The sequence below is a fragment of the Lotus japonicus genome, chromosome 5 (assembly GCF_012489685.1).
Source record: "Lotus japonicus ecotype B-129 chromosome 5, LjGifu_v1.2".
NCBI classification, from domain to species: domain Eukaryota; kingdom Viridiplantae; phylum Streptophyta; class Magnoliopsida; order Fabales; family Fabaceae; genus Lotus; species Lotus japonicus.
In genome coordinates, this window is record NC_080045.1 from 18604966 (window position 1) to 18632503 (window position 27538).

The following is a 27538-nucleotide window of genomic DNA, read 5'->3' on the forward strand; positions in this document are numbered from 1 at the left end:
TCCCTAAATTTAATTCCTTTGTTCTTTTATCATCCAGTGTTTTTTCCGGGAAAAGTTCAAACAGAAGATAAACAAAATTAGGGTTTCACAATAGAAATCCAGAGCCGAAATAAGAATCACAAACCCAAATTAGAAGAAGGATTAGAGTGAGAGGTTGTGATGAGGAAGATTGAAGATGTTTCCGACGTGACAGAGAACAATGAATTCGACGGAGAACGGCGACTTTGTCGGAGTGGGTGACGAAGTTGCAAGGTGCGCTGCGACTTCGATGGAAGAGAAGGCCTGGGTGAGGAAAGAACTTTGATGGAAGAGAAGGAGGAAGCAGATCTGGAGTGGGAGAGAGGGAACGGGTCGATGGAGAGTGGAAGGAAATGACAGGGAAACGAGAGAGGGACGGGAACAGATCAGAGCTTCGGGATGCAAGAACAGATCGGAGCTTCGTCGGATATGGAACAGGTCGATTGAGTGTGGAGAGGGAGAGGGAGGGGGTTTGCACAGCTTTAGGGTTTTCTTTTGAAAAAAATTGGAGAGTATGAGAGGGAGAGGAAAAAATCGACGGGGGAAAGTGAAAAATTGGGCAAAAATATTCTATTGTCACAGTCCCTAAAAAAATTAATAAAATATTGTCCCCTATTACCACGGTTCCGCTTATAACCGTGGTAATTGAGTTTTTGCCACGGTTCCGCCTATAACCGTGGCAATTGAGGCGTGGTAAAATGTTATTTCTGTAGTAGTGTAACCTTTTTGGCCTTGGTTCATGAGCCTACCCTAATAGCCTTTCTCTCCACACTCAACATCTGAACACTCAACCCCAAGATCAGATATTTTCTGGCCAATTTCGTGATTGGCTCGTTTACGAGTCAAACTCGACTCGTTTTCGAGCCGAAAACACTACCGGGCGAGATTCTTGACCTTATAACGATATTACAGTCAAAATTCTTGAAATTACGCGTATATCATCGTAATGATAAGGAAAATATTTATTTTACACTCAAATAACGATTCGATGGCAAAAGGGCGCTCTAGGCGAAAACGCGTTGGTTCGACCGTTTTCCGAAGTGCAGCCGAATTCTCCGAGGAATGAAGAATGAAACGCTTGGAAAATAACTTCGATATTAATAATCAAAGTATTATTTACATGAGATGAAATTCATCACACAAAGAGGCACACCCAAAGGTCACATAAACAAGCATCAAAGGACTAAACCGATAAATTAACCGAGTTTATTTCCCTTTCTAATTACGGGTCTTACAACATGGCTCTTGATTTGATGAACAAATTCACCTGGTGAGAACCCATGTAGAAGATGCACTTCAATATCAATTGAGAATCACTCTCCCTTAACTAGTGCACTCAATATCTTCTCATTCTTTCTCTTCATCTTCTTCTTCTCATCAATATGAGTTTGACTCTATAGCACAATCTTTTATTTTCATATCTAAATTTGACTCTTTAGATCATGTTATTCTGTTCTTTTCTTTTCATCTCTCAAGATTTGACTCTTTAGCTCATTTTCTCTTCTTCTTTCTTTTCTCACTTCATTATCTTCTCTTCACTCTCGATCACTTTGATTGGTGGCTCATTTGACAATTGCCACAATCAGTGCTCTTCTCTTCTTAGTCATTGTGATCAGTTCTCTCCAATCAACGACCTTTATCGGCACCCATTAGCCACACTCTTTTTCTACTAAGTCTTGAATATATGATCGTTATGAGGTGTGAGACTTACTGAGTGCATGCAGTGGATGTTAGAGAGTTGAACTAGTCGTTCTTACCACAAGTACTTGATAGAAGATATTCTGATTTGTGTCAGAAAGATGAAGACTTTTGGTGATGTTGATAAATGCTTTTGAGCAAGTCTTCATCGTCTATGATAGTTGTAGGATGTACTTGGTAGATTGAGTTCAACTTATCATGTTCAGGCTTACTTTGAATTTGAGTAGCCTCTTGACCGTTGAAGCCAGTGCTTGACAAGACGCTTCTTCTTTCGGCTTGTACGTATGCTTCATAGCTTTTGTAGATGTGACAGCTCTGCACTTCTGATTTGTACTATGTATCATGCTCAACTAGTCACATGTGAGCAAGTATAGTGTTTTTCTTTGGTTACTTGCTTCCAGTTGCTTGCTTTAGTTGTTTCTTCATGAGACTCGTTTATCTTCTGATTACTTGAGTCTTCATGACTTTGATTCTCCTTGAGATAGAAACATTTCGCATAAGAGTGGAAGTCAAACGATGACTTCTTGGATCCTTGTGGTAGTGGAACATTTAAACTCTGGACAATCCAAACTATGAGCTTTGACTTCTTGGACTAGACAGTTGGATGTTCGTTGTAGAGACGATGCAAGGTCTTAACACATGTTGAACTTTCCTTGTATGCTACAATTGATCAGACCATGAACGTATAGACGATGTCAGATCATCATGCTTGTTGAACTTGGCATTGTCTTATAGACATTCCTTTGCATCATTATTCTTTCTTCAACATCTTTGTTCTTCTAGGCATATAGTAGATGTTAAACGCTTAAGTGATGATGTTTGTTGATATATGACCTGGATCATATGAGAATGCACAAGTTTGTTCTTCATTGTCTTCAAGTCATTTTTGTGGACGCATATTGATGCTTGTAGATTTCTGGGGTCTTCAGATGGTGCTTCAAACGATGCTTGTGGATTGTAGAATGTTCAGCATATAGACGATGTTGTACCTTAGCCTTTGTTGAGTTAAATCTTGAGCGCTTATGTTGACCTTGATTCTTGACCTTTCTCTTCAACCTCTTACGCTTCTTGCTTGCACTTATCATATTTTTCAAGTTGACCTTCTAAATGAGCTTTGTCTTGATCTTCATTGTCTTGTCTTGGTCTTCATGTTAACCTTTTCTTTGTCATAAAGCTTTGTTGTCTATCATTGTTCTCATTGTTTTGTCTTGGTCTTCTTAGTTGTGCCTTGTCTTCATCATTTTGTCATCATTAGAACATATGTTTTTCTACAGGGAGAACTCATGTAGACTTTACAAATATATTGTTGAAATAGTATCTTATATCCTATTAAAAATATATAACATGATTAAATTGATATTTTTTTTGTATAAATTACTATTACTTACAATATTTTGTTACAAATAATTTGATAATAATTTTTTTATTACAACTAACTTTTTAATCATTTTTATTATTTTTCTAGACAAAGGTTACTAGGCAGCCCACAATTGTTTTTGTCGCTATTTAGCCAAAACAAAAGCATATGAGTAGTATTTTGTTCCTTACACACACAAACCCTAATAATATCTATCTTCACTCTTTAGTTTCCACAACTGCAATCATTTCTGTGTTCTGATCCCCAATAATATATATCTCCATAATATGTTTCAAAAGACAAGATCAGATGTTGAAGCTGATTATCAGAAGAACAAAATCACAAGAAGATCAGAATTATCCGGGAAGTGGATCAGATGGAATGTTATCAAAGAATTCAAATCTAGTTCTAATTAACTGGTGATCAAATAGGAAGAACAACTTTCGCCAACACTATATATCTTAAGAAAGAATGTTCAAGCTAATAATTTGCAAGAAACACGAAGTTGGATTCTAAGGAAGGAAGTCATGCTGAAGAAGAATCATCCTCAATGAAGTCATAACTATGGAAGTGTTAGAAGAAAAATTGGTTGTGGAACTTCAGAAGCTGAAAGTCAAATGTGTGGTTGAACACATCCAAATGATGAAGGTTCCAGAATGTGATGTAGAAGTGTTAGAAGAAAAATTGGTCAATGAACTTCAGAAGTTGAAAGTCATATGTGTGGTTGAACGCATCCAAATGATGAAGGTTCTAGAATGTGAAGATCATTTTAGAAGATGTTGATGTCACTTGGTGAATGTTACTCTATTGATCGAGGAGCATTCCGAATTTTCCATCATATGAAGACTGCTAAAGACATGAAGAAAGAAGAACATTTTACGAGAATACAAATTACTGGTAACTTACGATCGACAAAGGCTCTAATAAGGACAAAATTCTTCTTTGGTACATGAAGAAAGAATAGTACGCTTTTGTGTGCTACTTTTCAGGGACTGTACGAATAGAGTCGTTAAGAGAGAAAGAGTTATTCACCCTTTCGTACAAGTCAACATCATCCCTGAAGATTACCAATATATTCATGCTAGACAAGATGTTCCAACACACACACACACACACATATATATATATATATATATATATATATATATATATATTTTCAATGAATAGGATCTCTCATCTAGGTATATAAGCAACGAACGAAGAATGAGGAGCCACCGACCATTTTATTCATTAGATTTTATAAAGCTTAGTCTTTCAATCTTTTACTAGTCTGTTTGCTTGAGTTTCCAAGAATTCATATTGTATATTATGATATTTGGAAACTTTGTAAAACTACCCACAACGAAGCTTTAAAATGAATTCTCATTATTAGAGTAGCAAGCGTGAGTTAGTTTTGAACCGGTAAAGGTTTGTATCTACACCTTTTTCTGATAAAGGTTTTAGATTTGAGAAGTTGAAGAAATAGTATCTAGATTGAGGTTGGAGAGACTAATGAAAGAATACTTAAGTTGAGCTTGGAGATGCTACATTCAAGACAAATCAAATTTTAGCTTGGTGTAGGGACTAGGGTGAGTACTAGTAAGATCCCTTAAGAAGGGTATTGGACGTAGCCAAGGGTTGAGAGAACCAGTATAAAATATTCTTGTGAGATTTTCTCCATCCCTTATCTTTGTCACTTATTTTTATATACTAATAGGGAATATTGAACCTAAGTTATAAAAGATCACTTCAGGCCTTAAGAAAAATTCACATGTTGCCTACTTTTCAAAGGTTGTTGTCGGTGTAGAACCTGTCCAACATATGCTGATCTTTAGAACTAGCTCTTTCCTGATTCTAACATTTGGTATCTGCTGATTTAAATAGATAAAGGTAGACAAATTCTTAAGAAAAAGAATTTATAAATACAATTCAATTTTCTCTTCTTTTATTATCTTTGTTCGTCTCAAGAACAATATATCTGACTTAAGATGATCAGTTCATTGAAGGTCCACTTCATCTAACCTAGTACAATTTAAGACCTATACCAAGTACATGTAAGACACAGATGGTGACTTCTATCATAGGATTTGAAAAATGGCTTTTCTCCAATTCACTTTATGTTGGATGAAGAGCCTACTCATAAGGGTCAACCAAAAACATTGCACAAAAATGAAAAGAGTCGTATATCACTTTCTACCAAGCTAGTATTTCATTTTTCGGCAAAGATCTAAGCTAGGCTATAGTGAAAACTTTGAAGTACACAAACGACCATATGCATGAAATGCTCACTAGAAGACCATTTAAAGCGTGAAGAGAGAAGAGAAGACCTAACACTAATTCCCCAATAATCACATTTTACAAGGGGACTATAGAAAGAGGCCTTGAAGAAAGTTTGAAGACTAGTTCTTGTGTTGTTATTCCAACAAATTTTTATTTTCTTAATTATTTCATTCTTTCATTTGTGATACTTTCTCGGTGTAACTTGAGCTTAAACACTTAGAAAAAAACCACAAGAGTAGAAGGAGAATTCATAGTAGAAAACCCTATTTACCTATTGTAAAAGTTGTTGAGTCTGAAGAGGCTTGGTAAAATGTATACTTGTAAATAGATAAGTCCTTGAGAATACTTGTAAAAGAAGAATTCCTTAATAATACTTGTAAGAGGAAAAGTTTGTAGGATACTTGTTGAAGCTTGGGTAATCTCCGTAGGAGGCCAATGACTAGACTCAGCCTGAGCACTAAGGGTGAATCGTGATAAAGTCTCATGCATCCTTTCTCTTGTCTCTTTATCTCTTTGTTATTTACTTTTATCTTATTCTTGCTGCTACTAACACCAGAGTTTTATAGAAAGGACTTTCAAAAGTGCTTAACGCAGTAATTATGTTTGCAAAAAGTTTTAAATACCATTCAACTCCTCTTCTTATGTTACTTTGTTTTATTTAAAGTGACTGATTCGACCCCGACTAGTAGATCCAATTGTCAGATTTGGGATTTAATTGAGTGTAGAGAAGTCGTTCTTAGCTCGCCCCTGGTGGGGGTGTTTCACACTTCCAACTAGCCAAGTTTATGGATAGTGAAATATCCCTTATGTAGCCTATGTGTGCTTCATATCCCTTAAGAAGTAGAATTAGTAATAAAGAAACTTAACATGTAGACTAAAATTTGGGAATTGAAATCAATTTCCATTGTAATGTTAAGACTTCTTACTTTGAATTTCATTTTACCTTCTCTTTTGTTTTTATTTTGAAAAATATTTCTTTACTTTCAAAGTTCCCCCTTTCAAATAACTTTTGGTCACTTCAACTTTATGGGATTTCCATATGCTAATACTTCTCGTATTAGTCCCATGAGTTTGATAACTGAGTATTTTCACGCTCTATTTTGCGTGTGTGTATTTGAAACACAATAGATAACACAAGAAGAGGGTTGCATTGTTATAAAATTATTTTCGAACTCTTAAGATCTTTTACTTTGTCTATTAACTTCATCAGCCATCAGATGCTAAAAGTTAAAATGTGCTAAAAGCAAATTCTAAAAATCAACATATGGTGATGAGGTTCACCACCCAAAGACCATAGTGTAACCTTAAAAGTTAGGAAACAAATATATCTTTGAAAGACTTCGAGTGATCGTTTGATCACTACCAGAATGTGCTCATTTAGCATCCAAACATAACGTCAACCACAACATTGAAGCTAAATTTGGCCGATTTGTGTTGGTTCAACCGACGCAAAGAGCTAAAAAATTTACTTCAACATTTAGTCTTCTGAGCCGAAGCAACATTGAGACGGTTGAGCCGAAGCAACATTGCGTTGGCTTATTGATCATTAGCGTTGGTTAAAGCCGCCGCTAAGTTCACTGACCAACTTAGAGTCAACGTCTGAAAAGTATGCAGCGGCAGCTTAAGCGTGACACCACTTTTGACAATGAACTTTACATCAGTCGCAGCCGAAACAAAGTTGTTAGTATACGGTTCCATTGCACGTGCCCGAGTCCTAGCGTCGGCTTTGACCAGCTTTAATGCGGCACCGCGGCCCAAGCAAATTTTTTGCCTTCTTATTTATATTATTGAGGGTAATTTTTTTGTTAGTAAGGAATTAGGAAAAATTATTACTACAGAATGAGAGTGTGTGCTATTCAGAAAGCTGGGAAGATTCATTTGAGCATTTTATCTTGTAATCCATTTCATTTCAACCCCCCTCCTTTGTTCTTCTCCACAAACAAACGAGTGAGACTGTGAGAGAGTGTGTATCCTCTGTTTCCAACACCGTCAATGGCGTGTTCTGCAGCTTCTCTCTTCTCTCTGAAGCTAAACCCTACACCCCTCTTCTCTCCCAAACCCACCACCTCTCTCTCCATCCCCAACTCCCTCAACCCTCTCTCCACCAAACCCTTCTCCCTCCCCAGCGTTTCCCTCACTCGCCCCTCACACTCTCGCCGCTCATTCCTCGTCAGAGCCACCGTAAGCATCCCAATTTCCTCTATTCATATTGGATCTCCAAATTCGCTACCCTAAATTTATCTATTTCTTCTGAGAGTTATTGTAAAGATTTTGGGTATTTAAAGTTTTTTTTTTTCATTTTGAATTTGACAATAACAGAGTGAGCTTCCATTAGTTGGAAATACAGCACCAGATTTTGAAGCAGAGGCTGTTTTTGATCAGGAATTTATCAAGGTACTGATTTTTAAATAGCTTGTCAAATTGGTTTTTTTTTGTAATATATTTTGGCTAAAGCATTGTCATTTATTCCAGGTCAAATTGTCTGAGTACATTGGGAAGAAATATGTGATACTCTTTTTCTACCCATTGGACTTTACATTTGTTTGTCCCACAGGTTGGTTTAGATTTTGGTATACTATGATTAGGTTGAGGTAATTGTGGGTTTACTTAATCTTCCTTTAAACCCCAAACTTAAATGTGTGTCACTTTGTTGTCCACAGAAATCACTGCTTTCAGTGACCGGCATGCAGAGTTTGAGGCGCTAAATACCGAGATATTGGGTGTTTCAGTTGACAGTGTGGTATGTTGGTCAAGATTTTTATTATTGTTGACTCACTTAATGGTGTTCGTGTGTGTGCATAATTTCATATTTTGCTTCACATGACATACTTCTGCCTGCTGTAAGTTAGCTAGTGAAGAAAATGAAGCAAATGTGTAGGGTTGGGCCTGTTATAGCTTTCAGTGTTTAAGGATTGATTTTCTAGGGATGAACTAGTATTTAACAATAATAGGTAAAAGTTAGAACTCCATGTGTGCTGTGTTTTCATTCTTATCTGAAAACCTGCTGAATTGAATAAGAGCGTGGCAAAACACGTTACTTCATAACTAAAGGAAATGGAACTCTGGATGGAAACTTCATTCAAATGCAGATAATTTTAATGAATTATTTTGATGATCTACATGAGATTCATAATATTCATAAAGTTTTGCAAACAACCTTTGCATAGCCAGCAAGGATACTCTTCCATGCAGATGTGTGCCCTTAAAAAATAAGTCTCTTCACATAGAATCTAATAGGTTCTTTATGATCTCATGTCTGCTGTTGTTATCATTGTAGTTCTCGCACCTTGCATGGGTTCAAACAGATAGAAAGTCAGGTGGCCTTGGTGACTTGAACTATCCTTTGGTTTCTGATGTCACCAAATCCATATCAAAATCTTACGGTGTTCTCATTCCTGATCAGGTATGTTCTGACATGAGATTTCTTTGAAAACTTGTTATTTATGCATGGCTGGAATGCTGGATTATAAGAAAACAGCAAACATCTACAGTGTGTTTGTGTACACATTGCATCCATTACACACACTGTTTACTGAGAAGCATAAACGTTTTGCTTCCTTGATGACATCCAATTGGAGCTCAGTTAATGGGATAACAAACATGCTATAGTGTATCATGTTTCTTCTTAGGCTTCGTCTCCCCTTTGTGTAACTTGCGAGTTATCAGACATATTATCCAATCAAATCAAGTTTTTATTTGTTGTTTATCCTCATGTATCAATGTTCTATGGCATCAAATTTAGGATTCTGCTTAGGAAATAGCTTTACTATTCCGCATCAAGTGATCAAACGTTGGCATTTAACCTATTGCCTTTTGTCCTACTTTCTGGTTCTTGTGTCATAATGACTCTAAATATGTCTCTAATGATATAGGGAATTGCATTGAGAGGATTGTTCATTATTGACAAGGAAGGGGTGATTCAGCATTCCACCATTAACAACTTGGCAATCGGTAGAAGTGTTGATGAGACGAAGAGAACACTCCAGGTAATTATACACTTAATTAGGACAACATCAAGGCTGAACAATATTTACAATATCAAATTTTTATCACTTGTTTCTTTCTCCTTTTTGCGATTTACCTGACTTTGTTGCCCCCTTGATGTGCATTGGTGTTGCAGGCCTTGCAGTATGTGCAGGAGAACCCAGATGAAGTTTGCCCTGCTGGATGGAAGCCAGGAGAGAAGTCCATGAAACCAGACCCTAAACTTAGCAAAGAATACTTTTCAGCGGTGTAGGGAGGATAATAGTTAAGAGTAGTCATGCGCATCTGTATAATTGGCGGGTTGTAAAAGAGTCTTGTTTTTAATGCAATGCTAGTGCTTAAAATTTGAGCCGCAGGGTGTGGTAATAAGTGCATGCTGCTGCTGTTATGGATTTTGAAGTGTTACTATGTATTAATTAATTAATTAATTAATATGCTATTTCTTTTGATTATGGCATCGGTATCTCATGCTTGCATATGATGAGGCATACCTTATGTTAGAATCTCGTTTGTAAACCACGCTTAAGTTAAAATTATGGTGGACAGAAAAAACTTTCCATAATTTTTGTTTTATTTTGGTTTTTGATGAGTTTCTAAACATAAGCACTTACTTTTTTTTTATAAGCCATTGTAATTATAGTATACTTCAGCCCCAGCTCGTTATTATTCCCGTCCAAAATGGATAAATTACCACTTCTTTGATATGATAAATTGAGAAGCTAAAAGAGAAGAATAAAAGTAAGTCTGACTGAAAAAGTCCATCTCAAGCTATAAAAAAAAAAGGAGTAAAAGTAGATTGAATTACGATATTTTAAATTGGTAAGATATAATTTAAGGTTAAATAAGTTTTTAGTCCCTGAACTTTAGTAAGAATTTAGTTTTAGTTCATGTATTAAAATTTTGGTGGTTTTCACCCCTTAACATGATAAATTTGTTGGCTTTCATCCTTTGATCATGTTGACCCTTAGGTGGCATGTCAGCTTGTAGATGACTGATGATGTATCGGTTATTTAGACGTTTTTTTTTTTTGTGACATCGGAAAGATAAATTGCACCCTCGAAGAATTGATCCCTGGATCTCCCCCTACCCAACTCATATGTCCCCCAACTCCTACACTTGAGTTATCCTACGGGGACAACTTTTTATTTTATTACACGTATTGAAGTTTACTAATTTCATTTTTTTAATTCCACGTTGGATTAGTGCAGTTTTTTTTTTACCCCAAATCAATTTGGCTAGGGTTCTTCATATTCTACAGTAAAAAAAAGAGAGAGCGTAAACTACAACTGCACCATCAAAATTAGGGGTGTAAGCGGATTCAACCCGATCCGTGAATCCGAACCAAACACATTATAGTGGGGTTGGATTGGATCATCGGTTCGGTTCGTATTTTTTTTACTGCATCCGATTACTATCGGTTCGGGTATCGGATTTTGAGATTTAAAAACCGATCAATCCGAACCAACCCTATGAGTTGAGAATTGTTATTTACATTTAGCCCAAATACTCCAGCCCATTACATTGCCTATTTAATATTTATATTTGCATTGAAGATGTTTTAATATTTATATTTGTATTGGAGATGTTGGTTTTATTTGGATCATATAGATTATGTCATTATTGAATGTTTTGTTCTTTGGAAATGTTGGATTTTTCTATATTTTTATAATTTTTCACATTTTTAGAATAATTTTCGTGCAAATTTCTAAATAATATTTTTTTATTCCCAATCCGACCATCCGATCCGAACCCATCCAATTGAGATCGGTTCGGTTTGGATCGGGTTTAGAAGAACAAATTAGGAAATCCGAACCAATCCAAACCGAACATGTTTGATTGGTTCGGACATATAAACACCCTAAATTCGAACCAATCCGGTCCAATTACACCCCTAATTGAAATTGAAAAATCACCCCTTCTCCAACCCAATCCCCAACCCGTATACCCAAAAGAAGTAAGATATAATATATAGCACATGATTTAAGAGTTAGTAATTTACGAAAACACTAATAAAATAAAAAGTTTTAAATGGTATACTTAAAATGAATAACGTTAGATTTCAACGCTTCATATATTGTAATTTTCTCATTTCTTGATTTTAGCAAATATTAAACATATCACATCATATGTTTGTATTTTACTTTTTTTTTGAAAGTAATGTTTGTATTTTACTTTATAAGTACTTCTAACAGATAAACTTATGTTACCTAGAAGTTAATGTTAAATATTAGTCCTTGCATAATAAGTACCTATAAACTCATGTAGGCTATATTTCAATCGATCTATTTTCACTAGCGAATATATATATATATATAAGGGATGTTTCATATGAGAAAGCCCCTCAATGGTGAGAATGATTTTTAGCCATTAGATTTAAATAAATGGACCAGATTAACACACTCACTTAATTCACGCATGAGCCTATTTTTCCTAATCTCCTCTTCTGAAACGTAATTCCAATCCCAAAAGCTTCCCTCCATCTGGAAAAACCCATCCACTTAACTTCTCATCTTCTCATCTCATCTTCTCATGTCTTCTGAAACTGAATCCTGATATTCACTTATTCTAAAAAAAATCCACCCACTTCTAATTCTCCATCTCGTTCCCCTTTTCAATTTGTGTCGTTCGCCGTAATAACTATATAATAAGTATAATAAAAGAAAAATGGTTTCAAATTACAGTTAAAATTGTGTTTACCAATACTATAGCAGATTGCAAGTAAATGCAGCTACAAATGTGATTGCTATACTGTTTCAGAAATCCTAATTTGAAAACAATGTAAATGTAGTAAGGTTTATATTGCATAGTAAAGTAGGTGTTGCCCTTTCCATATTAAACAAGCATTGCTTGTTCCAAGTAACAAATTGACTGCAAATTACTACATATGACCAATATAGTAGCTGATAATGATCCCGATCCAATCATTAGCTAAGAGCTGCAACATTACCATGCAAGAACTGTTTATGAATCTAAAGATAGAGAAGATATCAAGAACTGAAATGAATTCGTCTTGTTGAATTAAGAAACTGATAACAAACTATAGCATCTCTTTACACACAAGTGTTCATACTTACTGAACTAACTAATTCAGTAACTAAATGCTACAGTTTCTAACAATACGCTAACAAACTAATCTACTAACAGTATTGTAACAAGAAATTAGAAGTTTACTGCATACACATACTTGCAGATTAATCTTTCATTCTGCTATCATTACATTCGTGAAAGGGGATCAGTAACAAGTATTTCTTGGCCGAATAAATGAGAGAGAAACACCAAGAAACTTGTAAAGCAAATATCAATCACCAGATATCTTCCATACACTGCAACACAAAAATAGAGGTTAAGACATGTATTTGCTTCTAAAATAACTAAAAGTAAAAGCATGTATGCAGTGAAAAATATAACTCAACATACTCTCTGAAAACCATAATCCTTGAGCTGCTTTGCGATCTCGGCAGTATGTTTTCCTTGACGAAATGCTGAATCCAATTCACGCGGAGTTGGCTGTTTAAAGCCATCAACACCAGTATAAGTTCCTGTCCCATATGGACTTCCACCTTTCATTTCCATGAGTGATCCTCCCTGAAACATGTCAATATCCGATGGATATCCAATCGGAACCAATATCATTCCAAGATGAGCCAGCTGAGTTACAGCAGTGAGCCTGTCATAGTCATGTTGACATTATGGTACTAATAATATGTCATTTAAATAAGAAACTAAATGAATTGAAGGAATCGCAACAACAGACAAAATTTGGACATGAACTTGTCATGTGAAGTTTCTACATGAGAGGATTTTGATCCGTGTTCTTACGCTGCAGTCTCTTGTCCACTGCCTGGGGTATTGCTGCTGTAGAAGATGCCAGCAGGCTTGGATGCAAAAAAGCCTTTTTGCGCATCAGATTCAGTAGTTTCTAGAAAGGCTTTGAACTGAGAAGCCATCATTCCAAACCTTGCTGGGAAGCCCAAGATTACACAATCAGCCTTTATGAATTCGTTTGCAGTGATGGTTGATACATCACTCTTGGTTGGTGCTCTTAGCTCAGCTGGCAGTGGCTCAGGTACCTGCTCATAGCCACAGTGAAGTCAAAAAATTGTTTACTAAAATTTAGCAAGAAAGATGAATTTGGGAAGTAACTATCCACAGAGACTACAAAGTATAACAAAACAAACCACATGAACCTATTAGAAGAGAAAAGGCATTGGAAACACCCAGTATTGGTGGATTTGAAACAACAGAGTATAGGCATCAGTTGAACAGACCATAAACCATTAAACTAAAGCCTCATTAACAATTTTAAAAAGATTGATAATAGGATCATATCAGAGAAATTATAATCTGAGGCTAGTATAGTGGGTTGACTAAGTTGGATGATATGTTGTTCTAGTTTTTTGTTCTGAGGCTAGTATATGTTGCCTATGTCCATACATAGGCAATTGTCCTTTCCTTTCCATACTACTCTCCCAAAAGAAAGACAGAGCTAGCAACTAAAAGGAGTACTCAATTAAATTGTAGGAAACTTAAAGAAAACACAAATAGTTAGAAATGTAAAGCATCCAAATCTTGTCCAAATTGTCACAGAAATCCCTAGGAATGGGTAATGCATAAACAAATATGTTACAAAACGAACAAGGATTGTTGCCTTGGTTTTTTAGGACTGGTTCAAATTCTACAACTGAACTATTCTATGAATTGAGATCTACATTTGGCAGGGGAACTAATTAACAAGATGTGATCTACAAGGATTGCTCCTACTTGTGATTTAATTTTCTACTTCTTTACATGTATATAATCTCTCTGGCCATTTTGGCAACATTTTCTATTTTGGCATTGTGTGCAAAAGATGTAGAAATGCATAGGACTAGGAACTGTGATAAGTAAAACACAAACGCATACCGTCCATAGTTTTGCCTCAACACCTTGTACAGAATTAACCCCGTCGAGTATTCTCCTTGCTAGTATCTCCACTTGACCATCCATCGGATAAAACCTGCCAAAGAAATCGAAAAATTTCCATCGGTGAAATAAAGATCACAGAACCAAGCTCAAGAACTCACAATAGAATGAAAAATTGACACATTACAGCATTAGGTGCATTAGATATTCCCTAAACATCTTAGAACATTCAAGAAATTATTTCCAATTTTCACTATTCCTCAGAAACGAATAATCAAGAGGTCAAGATCTAATCAGTATTTGAACTTGAATTCCTCATCAATCAAGAGGTCTTGAGCAATAATCAATGTTCCAGAAAACCTAATAACCATAATCACTATTAGATGCATTAGATATTCACTAAACATCTTAGAACATTCAAGAAATCATTTCAATTTTTTAGATCCTTTTTCATCTTTAAAAGAAACAAATAATCAAGACCTAATCAGTATTTGAACTTGAATTCCTCATCAATCGAGAGAACTTCAGCAACAAATAAAACTGACCTAATAATCATAATCAAACACAATGTAAGCATGAGAATTACGCAGCAGCAGATGAACAAATCAGAAAGAAATAACGAAAAAATTGAATCCATACACTATGAAAACTCTCACAGGAGGCATTGAAGATGATGATGCTTCGTCCACAGACATTGAAGATGATGATCCTTCTTGATCTTCCGCAGCCATTGAAGATGATCCTCCTCCTTCTCTCGGCCTCTTCCTGCTACGCTCTGGTGTTTGCATTCTTTCTTTCTCTGATGAATTGTTGACGGTTGGTGATTGTGATTTGTGAAAATAGCGGGAAGCAAAACGCGTATTTATAGTTTGAATTCAGTGGCACACACCAATTGCGTGACCATCAATTTGTTCTGCCAAAAAGAAAAATCGAATCAGTTAGGCGGTTAGTTCAGTAAGCTTGTCAGTTACGTTAATCAGTTAGCCGTTAGTTAGTTAGTTATTTGGCAGTTGAATAGATGAGAGTTCATCGCTTTGTTATTGTTGCTACTGTAGGTAGCTGCTGCAGGTAGCACGTTTCTCCACCGAGGGAGAGTTATTCCGGCCACCGTGCGCCACGCATTCCCCTGCCACGTCGTTGTTTTCTGCACCCGCCGCCACCGTGCAAGTCACCGTCTCTTCCGTCGCCGGAGATGAACCCTGTCATGGCATGGCCTGAGCGTTCTCGATTGTTCTTTTCGTTTCCCTTTTGTTTTGGGCCCTTGGACCCCTAGAGTGTTTAATGGGCCCCTTAGGCCCAGAAAATATGTTAATTGACCTTTGACAAAAAAAGTGACTAATTTTGTACATGACGACGTTATGTTAATTCTAGTTCTAATTCTTTTTTAAGTTAAAAAAAATCTAATTCTTATTATGGTATGTTAATCCAAATTTAGTATAACTAAGTTTTAAGTTAAAAAAATCTAATTCTTATTATGGTATGTTAATCCAAATTTAGTATAACTAATTTGTGATAGTTTCAGTGATTCTAAGTTGAGAAATCTATATACTTTATAAAAGAACAATGTTATCCAAAAGAATTAGACACGTGGTATTCCAAGATGCACTCTCATCCCACCCCTCTCATTGGCTGACAAGTGTCACAGCCACAACAATTCTCACAAATTTATTAATTGCATTGATTTCCCTATAATTTGGTTTAGTTGTCCCCCATTAAATGTGATTTTCAAAATCATTTCTTATAAATCAACCTTACTCAAAATGTGTTTTTGTCATCCTTTTTCTGCAAGTATGAAGTTTCAACCTTCTCATATCAAAAGGTATGTTTTCGCATTTTCTATTCAATTGACCTGTTACATCTGATTTGGTTCCGTTAACTAATACTGAGTTGTTGTCTTTTTCAATTGTAGTTGATGATTGCCAACAAAATGTATTGAAAGTTGTTAAGGAGGAGAAATAAGTTTTTGAAAGTTATCAAGAAGGAGAAGATATGATGAATAGAAAGTGATGATAAATTTGTTATCCAAGTAGAACAAGAATAAATATTTGTTAAGGAGGAGAAATAAGCTTTCCGTTCATGGTTCTCATATTTGTTATCCAAGTAGAACAAGAATAAAGATTGATGATAAATCATCTCTCTTTTTCTACTGCTTTTTACATTTCAAATTAGTTTTGGCATTTATTTTTGTTTTCGATACCAGGAAACAGAAAGTGTTTGAATTTATGTTTTGCATATTAGTTTTCAAGGTTTATTAATAAATTACGATTTATACTTACAATTGCTTCGTTTATGATTATATATTATTATTTTAGATTGATTCAAATCTTTCATTCTACCTGTATTTACAATTTTTCCCTATAATGAACGAGTCTCTGTTTTGAAATGCAAGATATATATTGAGGTTGTGTAATTTTATATACTTACAAACATTTTATATTAATTTCCATCATTTCAGAGCATGAGCGACATATATTCTTAAAATACATAATTTGCGTGTGTGGAAAATCAATGAATAAAGATAATGGTTTTGCATCATTTCTTTGATTTAAGAAAATTTCCATTTTTAGAATGGAAAAAAACATTTTAAAAAATTAATTACTTATTAAATTCAAAAGCTAACTATTTAAGGAAATTACAATTCGAAATTACATACATACAGATTCATAATCCCGCCACAACCTCACAATATGAAACTTAAGAAAATTGAACTCAAACAAATTAGTATTCATAATATGACAAAATCAATTTACAATCTCGGAAAATAAATTAATGTACAACCCCCAATCTAATTACAAATTCATAAGCAATTTATAATCCACAAAACAAATAAGTTTAAAATTACAAACGTACATGGGCCAAATCGCCCTTGAACTTGAGTTTCACATTGGCTAACCAACATATTCTAATAGGTCTACTACAAAGAGACGCAACCTAAAAAAAATACAACTGAGAAAAGTCAGCGAATTAAACACACCAATATGATTGATAGTATATATAAGATCATAATAGTAGACACCATAAAATCCTGTACAATGTAGTGCATAAGACACGACGGTAAGGTGAGGCAGCAACGTAGCAATGGAGCGGCCGAGGTGAGGCGACTGGAGAGGGAGAGGCTGAGAAAGTCTGATCAAGTGGCCAATGAAGAGGGTAAGGGTGGTGAAGGAGGACGGACGGGGATAGAACATGACAGCCAAGATGCGAAAGCAGTGACAGATCCAAAAATTTGATGTTGTGAGGGCAATATATACATGTAATTGCGTAGTAAAAAAATCAACATATACTATTAGAAGTGAGAGAATTTTTTATCAAAGAGGACACAAATGAGAGTATTTTTTACCAAGGGGGTTATTAAAAATTATAAACTTTTCATATTCAAGTGAGGGCATTTAGCAATGTGGGACACAAGTCAGGACTTTTTTTTACCAAATAAGTCATCTAAAACCACACTTTTACTACACAATTTTTTTTTAATGATTCTTTTCAAAATTAAGTGAGGGCATTTGCCCTCATACCTTCTAACCTAGATCTGTCTGTGTGCGAAAGGGACGGTGATCAGTGGCGGATCCAGGACCCCGGGTCAGGGGGTTCAAATTTTTCAAAGGAGCACATCGATAAAAATATAATTAAAAACAACTGTAATATGTTTATACATCATAAATTATACAAATCATAGTTGTCCTCTACGCGATTTCATATTCTGAAATCGTTGAACAACAAGCTTAGAGTCAATGTTATTGAATACATCACTTTCAATGTAAGTAACTAATAAACACACTTTACATAGGAGGAACACTAAGCATCAATGGAACTAACATACACTCTTTCTCGGGATGAATAGTGGAATACAAAGCATCAATGGAACTATATAATGATCAAGTTTTATGGGATCTTTTACATGAAAGTAAAACACCGAAAGTTCAAAATACTGAAGGATATGAGTAAGAAAAACAAAAATTATACAACTCAATCAGATTACAAAGTGGAAGCTCAACTTCAAATCTCTATGGTTCAATCACAAATGGGGGCTGAGGTTTTCCATCTTCCACAAGAATGTCACTTATAGTTCCTGAATGATGGACTGTATATAGCAAATATTATAGTTTCAGATTCAACATCAATAAATTTCAATGCTAACCAAAGAGTTCAACAGCGAAGTTTAATCACAGGTGTTGGCAGAATTGTAGTATCCTGTCTCCAAAAAAATTCAATAGATAAGCAAAGCAGGGCATTGGAAGAATTCATTGGCTGTACACAAAACTAAAATTAACTTGTAAAATTAAGCAACAACCATTTTACAATTCACTCGTCATATTGAAAGTACTCAGAAATTTTTTATAACAACATCAAAATTGAAACAAAGTTCATTACAATAACAGGAAAAGGGCTCTTCACCAAATCTTAAAGTTTCTTCACCAAATGATGCCTGAAAAGCAGCAAAAACTGTATGAGATGCATGATAATTAAACAAGTAAAAATCAAATCAGAAATTGTGAACAGAACAATTAAAAATTGGATCATAAATTGCGAAACTTAAATCGTAAGGGATTTTGAAACAGCAACCACTTGTTCATAATGGGGCTTCCATGATTACTAGCTGAGAGTTTTGAAAATTGAATACTAAACAATTCTCAATGCCAAACGTGGAAAGCAGAGGACGGGTGAGCTAGAGAAGAGCGTTAGCTGAGTGAAAAGAGGAGAGTGGCGCAACAAGGCGGTGGGTGTCAGGAGGCGCGACACAAGGCGGTGGCCGGTGGGTGTTAGGAGGCGCGGAAAGACGAGGCACAGCGATGGGTCCTGGAAGTCTGGCATGGCGCGGCGGAGCCTCGGAGGCGCGGCACAGCGATGAGTCCTGAGAGGCGCGGCGAACGGCGCGATGGGTACGTTGGGCGAGAGAACAAAAACACTTAGATTTAAGTTTCGGGAAATCAACCAGACCTAGGGTAGAGCCGCAGAGGGGCGGCTGGACTGGTGGACGATGGTGGCGTGGCGTGGCGTGGCATGGTGGTGGTGTGCCGTGCCGTGATGACGGCCAGACCTAGTGAGAGTGTGAGAGGGTGAGAGCGTGAATCGTGAGTAAGAGGGTGAGAGCGTGAGTCTGTGAGTGTGAGAGAGAGAGAGAGGAGTAAGTGGGGTCTGGGTGCAAATATAAAATCTCAGGGGGTTAAAAAAAAACAATACAAGGGGGTAAGTAGAATTTTATTTTTTTTCAGGGGGCTCATCTGAACCCCCTGACTTGGCTGTGGGTCCGCCCCTGACGGTGATAGTGGCGGAGGACGAGGGGTGACGACGGCTTATGGTAGTGGATTTCACTAAAATAGGATTCAACTTCATGAGCCGTCGTCATTAATCTTTTTCCAACTCGACCGACCCATTTTACTATAATAGGCTCAATTTTGACAGGGTCAGTTCACCATGAACATCCCTAGACGGGTGAATGACGACTCATATAATTTTGTATTAGATGGTCCGCTTTGTGTCGAATAAATGTATCACTTTTCGTTTAAGTGAGTCTTTGAAGCTTTATCCAGCATAGCATTTGAATAATGTTGAGGACTGTTTAAATAAATAAACAAGTGGGAAAAAAAAAAAGAAACAAAAAGGGTTGCCGTGAATAATTCACATTTAACTGCAATGTCAAGATAACTTTCATTGAAGATTTTCCATATAATTTACCTTAAAGTATAAGACTAGGGCATCATCAACATTAGTGGAAAATTAGAAAAGAGTCTATAGACTTCCTACAATTCCTACGCCCATATATATGACTATTATGTACCCAAAACACATTTAAAATGGAACAAAAAGATCAAGATCCAAAAAACTATGCTCCATCATCGATCCTCCACTATTGAATATTTAGATCACAATGCAACTTCTGATTCGGGCACGTAACTTAGCCTCTCTTCCCACACCAACTTGGATACAACTTCATCTTTCTCAGGTACATGTTCCTGCTTCCAAAAAATATTAAAATAATTGTTAAACTCTGAAAAGAATTTGATCATCATTATGAGTTATGACCCACTTGATTAATAAAGCAACTTGCATTCAATAACTTCTAATTATAATATCATGGGATTCATGGCACATCGTTTAAGCCACAAAACCTTGTTCTATATATGCATTTCTTATATTTTCATAATAAAGTGAGGGAGGAGAAATGAACACGCACCTCTAGCTCCCTCACCAATTGTTTGGCTGTGGGTGCTGACACGATTATGCGACGTGCTTTTGGTGAGATAAAGCCTTCATCAACGGCCTTGTCAATGAAACACAACAGGGAATTGTAAAATCCATCCACATTCAACAGGCCCACCTGCATCATAAAAAATTCACCACCAAACACTGTCTTAATATGAATCAAAGAAAAATTTAGTTCACAAATTAAAAACATTTATTTACAAATTAATTATAACACATAAGGAGCACAGAGTGTAAATACCATTATGCTAAAAGTTAACTATAAAAACATTATTCATGTGTGGCCCAGAAAAATTCCCTACTAATAATAAAAATGTTAGTAATGGCTACATATATATATACCATTCGAGAAGTCTATCATTGACCAACAACTGCATTTGTTTTGTGTTGTTCTTCATTACTTTTTATATATTAGTTGATAGTGGCATATCTTTCTCCCATTCAAACGGAGAACCATCAAATAATGTAACGTGACAACGATTAACTAAGCAAAACCCAAGACTATTCTTATCATGTGAATATATATGTGAGAATTAAATACTCCACATGTATCGATTCTATTACGAAGCTTCCTGGAGTTAATTAAATACTCGCCATGCTGATAAACCATATCTAAGTACTAATTAAACATCTAATCTAACTAGCTTAACTAATTAGTTAACCCAAATAAAAAATAGTATATGTATATCTAAGTAACATGACAACCAAAGATACGTAGAGAACAACGGTATTATAACAAAATGATTACGTATATCATGCATCATGTGGAAGCAAAGTTGCTTAAGGCAAGTGCTGTCGGAATATTAAATTAAAAGAGGGAAAGATTAAGAAATGAAATTTGACTTAATTAGTTGATGCTTTACAATTATGTAGCAAGAAACTTGATTCTAGAGAGTCCGTAAGAGCCAAGTGAAGCTTTTGTTTGTTGAATTCCAATAATAAAGCTATGGTTTATCAAAATACTTTATTCCATTCCCACCTTTGAGGTATCTCACTTGGTTACTTACTTTTGTCTACGGTTGTATCACAACAATTTTGGTCGACATAGTTTGTAACCAACGTCATTAATTAGTATCACCCTTAACTATAAACCAACATCATAAAATTTGTCTAATCAAAGTTTAAAAATGAGGATTAGCTCTTAATTACCGGTTTGCTGTGGATCCCAAGCTGAGCCCATGTAATGATTTCCAGCAATTCTTCAAGAGTTCCATATCCACCTGATGATGAAAAATAACACATTAATTGACTTAGTCTATCAGGAAAAATTTGTTTCTCAAATTTAAAAAAGATTTCAATGCTAATTAAGTTTAGCACATAAAAAACATATTATAAACAATGTTTAGTAAGTAAAAACATGGTTCATAGGTGGACCCCATAGAATCGCGCACATTAATTAGTACTAGTTCCACATATGCATTTCATACCCGGAAGGGCAATGAAGGCATCAGCTTGACGAGCCATCTCAGCTTTCCTTTGGTGCATATCAGATACAGCTCTCACTTCACCAATAGGATCACCAGTTATCTGCATTCAATTTCCACCACATTTAATTAACACATTACCTTTGAAGTGTAACAAAATTGATCATGTGATATACTACATTCAAGACAGAATGATAGAAATTAATAAGTGACAAGGTGATTTAATTACCTCTCTTGGCATGAGACTTTTTGGGATAACACTGCAAAAACAAGCCAATGTTGTACACCATTAGTAAAACGTTACAAGACCAAAAATGATTTTAAAATACAACAAAATGAAACCACAGACAAATCTGATCTTCCCCAATGATTTACAAAATGCATGGGACCAGAAAACAACTACAGAATAATGGGGAACAAGGTAGTCCATGAAAGAAAAATTAAGCATGTCTTCAAAATGGACACAAGGGAACAAAAAAGAAAACGAAAAGACAACGGTGGCTCCAATTCCGGTGCTGAAACTTTCTACCGTCCCTTTCTGTAAAACACAACCAAAAGGCATTTACCTTTATCCTATTGAGTAAGAGCTACTTTAAAAGCTTCTAGCAACCACTAAAGGTTAAACACAATAATTTTTCTTCTCTCCTTATTAAACTCTGCAATGGGACAGAAAGTCACATTAACGAGGGTAAACAGTAAACTCATATTTTAATCACATCCTAAATGCACCACGGAATCCCTACCTTCACACAGTCACACAATTTAGGTAATTTGATTAAACTTGGCCGGATTATGTTTCAAATTTCATCCTGAACCTTGAGAAAATGATGACTTCTCACTTTTCACTTTTTAACTGAATGCTCAATTTCGTCTCAAAAGCATAGGCATCAGGCAATTTAGTCACTAGAGGAAGAGAATATCATTGCAACTCCCTAAATGTGACTATGGTTTAACTTGACCAACATTTAATACAACCAGAAGCTACGAGAAGTACTTCTTTCTTTTAGAAATTAACTTCCCCACGTTACCATAAAATTTAGCATTCACTCCCACTTATTCATTCTACATTTGAAAGCTTTGATAAATTGAAAATAAAATAAAAAAGTCCCACATTTCCAACATCGTTATCCCCAATGATGCCCTATAGTGAACTCATTTATTGGGGAACAGGGAAACAAGCATGGGTCAGAAGGAAACAAAAATGAAGGATATAACCCACTTCTAGCAATCAAGTAAAATGATTAACTTGGTCTATCTCCAGACATAGACATAGACAGGGAATGGGTTGGAGAGAGATAGAGAACAAACCCAAGAACATGGCGTCCACCATCATGAACTGCCTGAGAAACAAGACCCATCAGCCCCACGCTACCACCTCCATAGACCAAATCAATCCTTCTCTCCACCTTCAAAAAAACACATCGAGAACCAAAACAAATTGACAAATGTCAATAAACTAATCATGCAAGCAAAACCAAACCAACAAACTACAAAAACATTAAATAAACTAATTTGTTATATTTTATTATGTTAGAGATAATGTTGCAAAACTATTAATATGACTCTTACTAGTTCGGGTTTGAGATAATTAGTTATTTAACGTGATATTAGAGTTTTATAATCAAGTGATCTAGAGTTTGATGCTGCTTAAGCACTTCGGATAATTAATTCTTTAACATATTGCTATAATATTGATTGATTCCGTGGATTGGTCAATGGTAAAGATTGGTCCATATTGAAAACTATTACTATAATTTTGGGGGTTAAAATTAACCCTCGGCCATAGGGAAAAATCATGGAAGCTCTATGATCATGGAAGCTTGTGGGGAATGCTAAAGGCTAGGGAGCACGCTTCATAGTGTAATGATACGGAGATTGCACGTTCTAGTTTGTTTTCCTAGAAAACAGCATTTGTTGCTGGAATATTCTTTTTATTATTACAAATTAAATTCCCCCAAAATATAGAAAATTATTTGTTTGAATGTTGTTAAAAAATAAAGCACACTAATCTCTCCCCTTAGATCATGCAAGAAACCTGCTCAACCAACAGCCAGGTTCCAGCTATGAAATTTGTTTAAAACGATCTTCTCATTCCTCAACAATCATAACCTACCGTTGAGTTTTAAGACATTGTTTAATGGATTAAAACCCAAAAAAAGAAATAGGAAGAAAACCATTTTCAATAACAAGAATGAGGAGGGAACACTAAGAAAAATGAAGGAAGATGGAATTTCAGAGTGATAAAGTTAAATGAATAGCTGGGAAAATGGGTAAAATGGGGCCGGGTTCAAAATAAAATGATTCATACCACTCTTAGGTGTATCAAAGAGAAAAGAGAAACGATGAAAAGAGAAGAGTAATGAATATCAAATATGATCAAAAAAGAAGTGAGAGACCAAGAAAAAATGAGGTGTCTGTACTGTTGTTGAGTGGTATATATATAAATCAAGACTAAAATTATAAGGAGGTGAAAAAGATGCTTCCTAGAGAAAATGTACAAAGAAGTGCAAATAAGAGAACGATTGAGATTCAAGGCGTGTTTTTGGACTGAAATTTTACAAAGAATTTGATAAAAGCCAGTGTGTGTGTGTGTGTGTGTGTTTTGGTTGATTAAAAAAACCCTCTTCAAGAGATAACTGGCTTCATGAGAGTGATATTATGGTTAGAAAAATAAAAACCAGTGTGTGTGTGTGTGTGTTTTAAAGAGGAAGCAAAGTTTGGGTTAGAACTGTAAATTTTACCATCTCCTTGCCTAGTTCGACAGCAGCTTCTTGGTAACTAGCTTTGTTCCCAGAACTGCTTCCACAGTAGACGCAGATCCTCTTGAACCTTGATTTAGTATCTTCCATTTGTCTGTGATGTGGTGTTGTTTTCGAAAAGGATGAAGCCAAACAAGGGAAGAGTGAGAGGAATTAGAGAGGTTTTGAGAGCGAGAGAACAAGGAGTTAGTACTATTTGTTGTTTTTTGGTATTTGCATAGAAGGGAAGGTATGTGCGTGTGTGAATATATAACGGGATTTGGGTTTGGCACCCCACCCTTTAGGCTACGCGCCCCAGCATTTTTTTTTTATTCCAAAACTACCCATCGGTAAATGATTTGCCGATGTCAAAATACCAATCGGTAAATGATTTACCGTTATTGTTCCTCAGTATGAACACCTTCATCCCATTACCCAGAACACGAAGAACAATATCGGTTAATAATTAACCGATTCTAATATTGTATCGGTATATCATTTACCGATTTGTAATCTGTAAGTTTGATCACCTTTTCACCATTACTCCTCCCTCCACCAACCCCTCCACCATTACTCCTCCCTCCAACAACCCCCCACCAGCCCCCCATAACTCGCCTAAACTACCTTATTCTCCATTACTCCACTCCTCCCTCACATTTCACCTTCCCACCACCACCACCATCTCCACATTTCCACCACCACCACCACCAACACCACCACCACCAAGGGAAAGCTTTTAACTTCTGGTAAGTGTTGTTAGCTTTGGTACTTTATTTATAGTTAGTTTAAGTAGTTAGTTGTTAGTTTAAGTAGTTAGTTACCCTCAAGGTATGTCTTGAGTTTGGGTTTTGTAAGGCCTTGTTTTTTGTCCCCCTTGACTAACCGTTCTAATTTACTTCTCAAACGATTTCAAAAATTTAGGACCCCACGGGTGCCGTTGATGCTAGCATCCACCGCAAGGCATTTACTCACAGTGAATTTGCGAATGACATAACTGTTGGATCTGTTCTCGTTCTCCAAAAGGTCTGAAACCTAAACATGAAACTTGCTTCATTTTTTGGACAGTTAAGCATGGTTTAATTAAAGTATACATTTCACTTGCAGGTTGCTGTGTTTGCACCTAGAGGAACTGTTTGTTATCTTAATATAACATTGCCCAACCTAGTGAAGGTATTCCCAAAAGATTGCGGACCCCATGACTTCATCGATATCACAGAGGAATAATTTTGTTTTCGGTGTTGCTTATGTTTAATTTGGTTGTGTAACCGTTTAACTTATTGTCATGGATTACTACATGCTTTGAATTATTTATATGTTGTCGTTGTTTCTGTTTTTTTCATTATAAGAGTCATAATATTAAGACTAAAAATATAACACATGCAAATAAAACGAGGAAAGAGTCATAACATAACATAAAAAGTCCTAACATATACATAATAATGGATCCCACATAACAAGTGTAATAAAATCACTCTCCCCGACCCCGCCCCCTGCGACCTCTGGGTCCACGAGCTCGACCTCCACGAACACCCTCTCCAGGATCACCCTCTCCACGAGCTCTGCCTCCACGAGCTCCGCCTCCACGGGGTCTGCCTCCACGAGCTCTGCCTCCACGAGCTCTGCCTCCCGCAGCTGCGGCTCCTCGAATAGCAGAAAAGGCAACTCCCTGGGTACCAACGAAGGAACTCCGTCGAAAGAGATCGAGCGCCCTCTCCGTGAGGATCCGGGGCTGTGTCCCTGGAGCATAAGCACCTGGCACCTCCAGGGACTGCTCCAACAACTCCACACCCCTACGTATGGCAGACTGCATAAAAATAATATACAAAAATAATTTCATTAACAAAAATCACAATTGAATGAATAAAAATAATATACAAGTTTAGAATCCAAACTTACCACGACACTAAGCTCCTCCCTCCTATCCTCAGGGATGATGAACACATGTGACACTCTGCTATACCACCTCATGTAACCCTCCACCGCCTCTCCCGGATATGTAGCAGGTATCCCCTGAGAGCGGAGGTGCGGCTCAAACTCAGCATAGGCAGCATCTGCGGTCTCAGCAAGGGACCCCGTCGTCTGGATCTCAGAGGGGTGTCGAGGGATGTCCTGTATGAAGCCAAACTGGCGCATAACCCGCTCTGGTAGATGTAGGCTCACAGACCGGCCGTAAGGTGTCCGGATGTAGCCGGAATAGAGGGCCCTGGGATCCCGCGGTCGAACATCTCGATGGTCCTCAAAAGGGGTCCATGTGATATCATCCACTGTAAGCTCATCGAGCATGACCCGTCTCTCATCGAGTCCGGAATGCGCGATCCGAGACGTGGACCACCGCTGCGCCCTAGGCTGGTCCTGTGTGTAGCCGGGGACCTCCGTCCTGATAATGACGCTGCTGGATATGTACTCATACGCCCATGACAGCACGAGGGAGGTGAACCCACCGATCTGCGCTGTCTTCCTGCGGGAAGCACGACTCAGCTGTTCGTACAACGAAGCCAGCGCAATCGCACCCCACGCGTACTCCGACACGCGACCGAGGTCCTCAAGCATCCCGATCCAGTAGATAGTAGTGTGGTAACCACCACTCTTGCTGGCAAAGAGGGTGGCACCAAGCTGGTTCACCAGCCAGATCCTAGCAGCATCCTCATAGCGTCCCCCTACAATGAAATGAATTAAGTTAACAGTTATTAATAATACTCTAAAAATAAATACAACTTAATAAAGTAATTATTAAGACATACCATCCATAGCAGACGTGTACATGGTCTTCAAAGTAATGAACCGAATGTTCTGGCCACCCGCCGCCTCAAACTCAGCCAGATAAGCAGCAACAGATCCTCCCAGGAGCTGGGCGCAGAGCGCTGCAACCTCGTCTCGCTCCCCTCTGCCCGGAGTGTAGAACCTCGACCCTGTGGGAAGATGGAGAATAGCTGACACATCGTCCAGGGTGATAG

The 27538-nt window shown here is 36.8% G+C and overlaps 3 protein-coding genes and 1 long non-coding RNA gene across 5 annotated transcripts; 1 reads left to right on the top strand and 3 right to left on the bottom strand.

The window, feature by feature from the left end:
• Positions 1–7208: 7208 nt before the first annotated feature.
• LOC130717182 (2-Cys peroxiredoxin BAS1, chloroplastic-like) lies at positions 7209–9768 on the top strand. The gene is made up of 7 exons (XM_057567320.1): positions 7209–7513; positions 7652–7726; positions 7805–7886; positions 7993–8072; positions 8610–8735; positions 9205–9318; positions 9453–9768. Exons 1-7 carry the CDS (start codon positions 7325–7327, stop codon positions 9567–9569), a joined length of 783 nt encoding a protein of 260 aa, XP_057423303.1. The 5' UTR covers positions 7209–7324; the 3' UTR covers positions 9570–9768.
• Positions 9769–12311: 2543 nt separating this feature from the next.
• Positions 12312–15452, bottom strand: LOC130717183 (NAD(P)H dehydrogenase (quinone) FQR1-like). Of its 2 annotated transcripts, none has more exons than XM_057567322.1 (5): positions 14875–15452; positions 14219–14312; positions 13136–13386; positions 12734–12983; positions 12312–12639 (listed from the first exon to the last, which is right to left on the bottom strand). In XM_057567322.1, the coding sequence occupies exons 2-5, from the start codon at positions 14300–14302 to the stop codon at positions 12619–12621; spliced, it is 606 nt and encodes a 201-aa protein (XP_057423305.1). In that variant the 5' UTR covers positions 14303–14312; positions 14875–15452; the 3' UTR covers positions 12312–12618. The 2 variants fall into 2 exon arrangements, with proteins under 2 accessions (XP_057423305.1, XP_057423304.1); XM_057567321.1 differs by having other exon boundaries at positions 14858–15452.
• Positions 15453–18002: 2550 nt separating this feature from the next.
• On the bottom strand, positions 18003–19307 carry LOC130717187 (uncharacterized). The gene is made up of 2 exons (XR_009012260.1): positions 18614–19307; positions 18003–18299 (listed from the first exon to the last, which is right to left on the bottom strand). It is a non-coding gene; the product is annotated as an uncharacterized LOC130717187 (long non-coding RNA).
• Positions 19308–19842: 535 nt separating this feature from the next.
• On the bottom strand, positions 19843–24832 carry LOC130717184 (cytokinin riboside 5'-monophosphate phosphoribohydrolase LOG7). The gene is made up of 7 exons (XM_057567323.1): positions 24588–24832; positions 23155–23252; positions 22076–22106; positions 21850–21949; positions 21572–21642; positions 20394–20537; positions 19843–20172 (listed from the first exon to the last, which is right to left on the bottom strand). The coding sequence occupies exons 1-7, from the start codon at positions 24693–24695 to the stop codon at positions 20083–20085; spliced, it is 642 nt and encodes a 213-aa protein (XP_057423306.1). The 5' UTR covers positions 24696–24832; the 3' UTR covers positions 19843–20082.
• Between the last annotated feature and the right edge of the window lie 2706 nt (positions 24833–27538).

Coding starts and splice junctions, on each gene's coding strand:
- LOC130717183 (XM_057567321.1), bottom strand. CDS start 15,006: ATGCAAACACCAGAGCGTAGCAGGAAGAGGCCGAGAGAAGGAGGAGGA. Junction 12,984..13,135: donor AGTGGACAAGAGACTGCAGC/GTAAGAACACGG, acceptor TGACTATGACAG/GCTCACTGCTGTAACTCAGC. Junction 12,640..12,733: donor AGGATTATGGTTTTCAGAGA/GTATGTTGAGTT, acceptor TTTGTGTTGCAG/TGTATGGAAGATATCTGGTG.
- LOC130717184 (XM_057567323.1), bottom strand. CDS start 24,695: ATGGAAGATACTAAATCAAGGTTCAAGAGGATCTGCGTCTACTGTGGA. Junction 21,643..21,849: donor TGCCTTCATTGCCCTTCCGG/GTATGAAATGCA, acceptor TTTCATCATCAG/GTGGATATGGAACTCTTGAA. Junction 20,538..21,571: donor TTGGGATCCACAGCAAACCG/GTAATTAAGAGC, acceptor TTTATGATGCAG/GTGGGCCTGTTGAATGTGGA.
- LOC130717182 (XM_057567320.1), top strand. CDS start 7,325: ATGGCGTGTTCTGCAGCTTCTCTCTTCTCTCTGAAGCTAAACCCTACA. Junction 7,727..7,804: donor TTGATCAGGAATTTATCAAG/GTACTGATTTTT, acceptor CATTTATTCCAG/GTCAAATTGTCTGAGTACAT. Junction 7,887..7,992: donor TACATTTGTTTGTCCCACAG/GTTGGTTTAGAT, acceptor TGTTGTCCACAG/AAATCACTGCTTTCAGTGAC.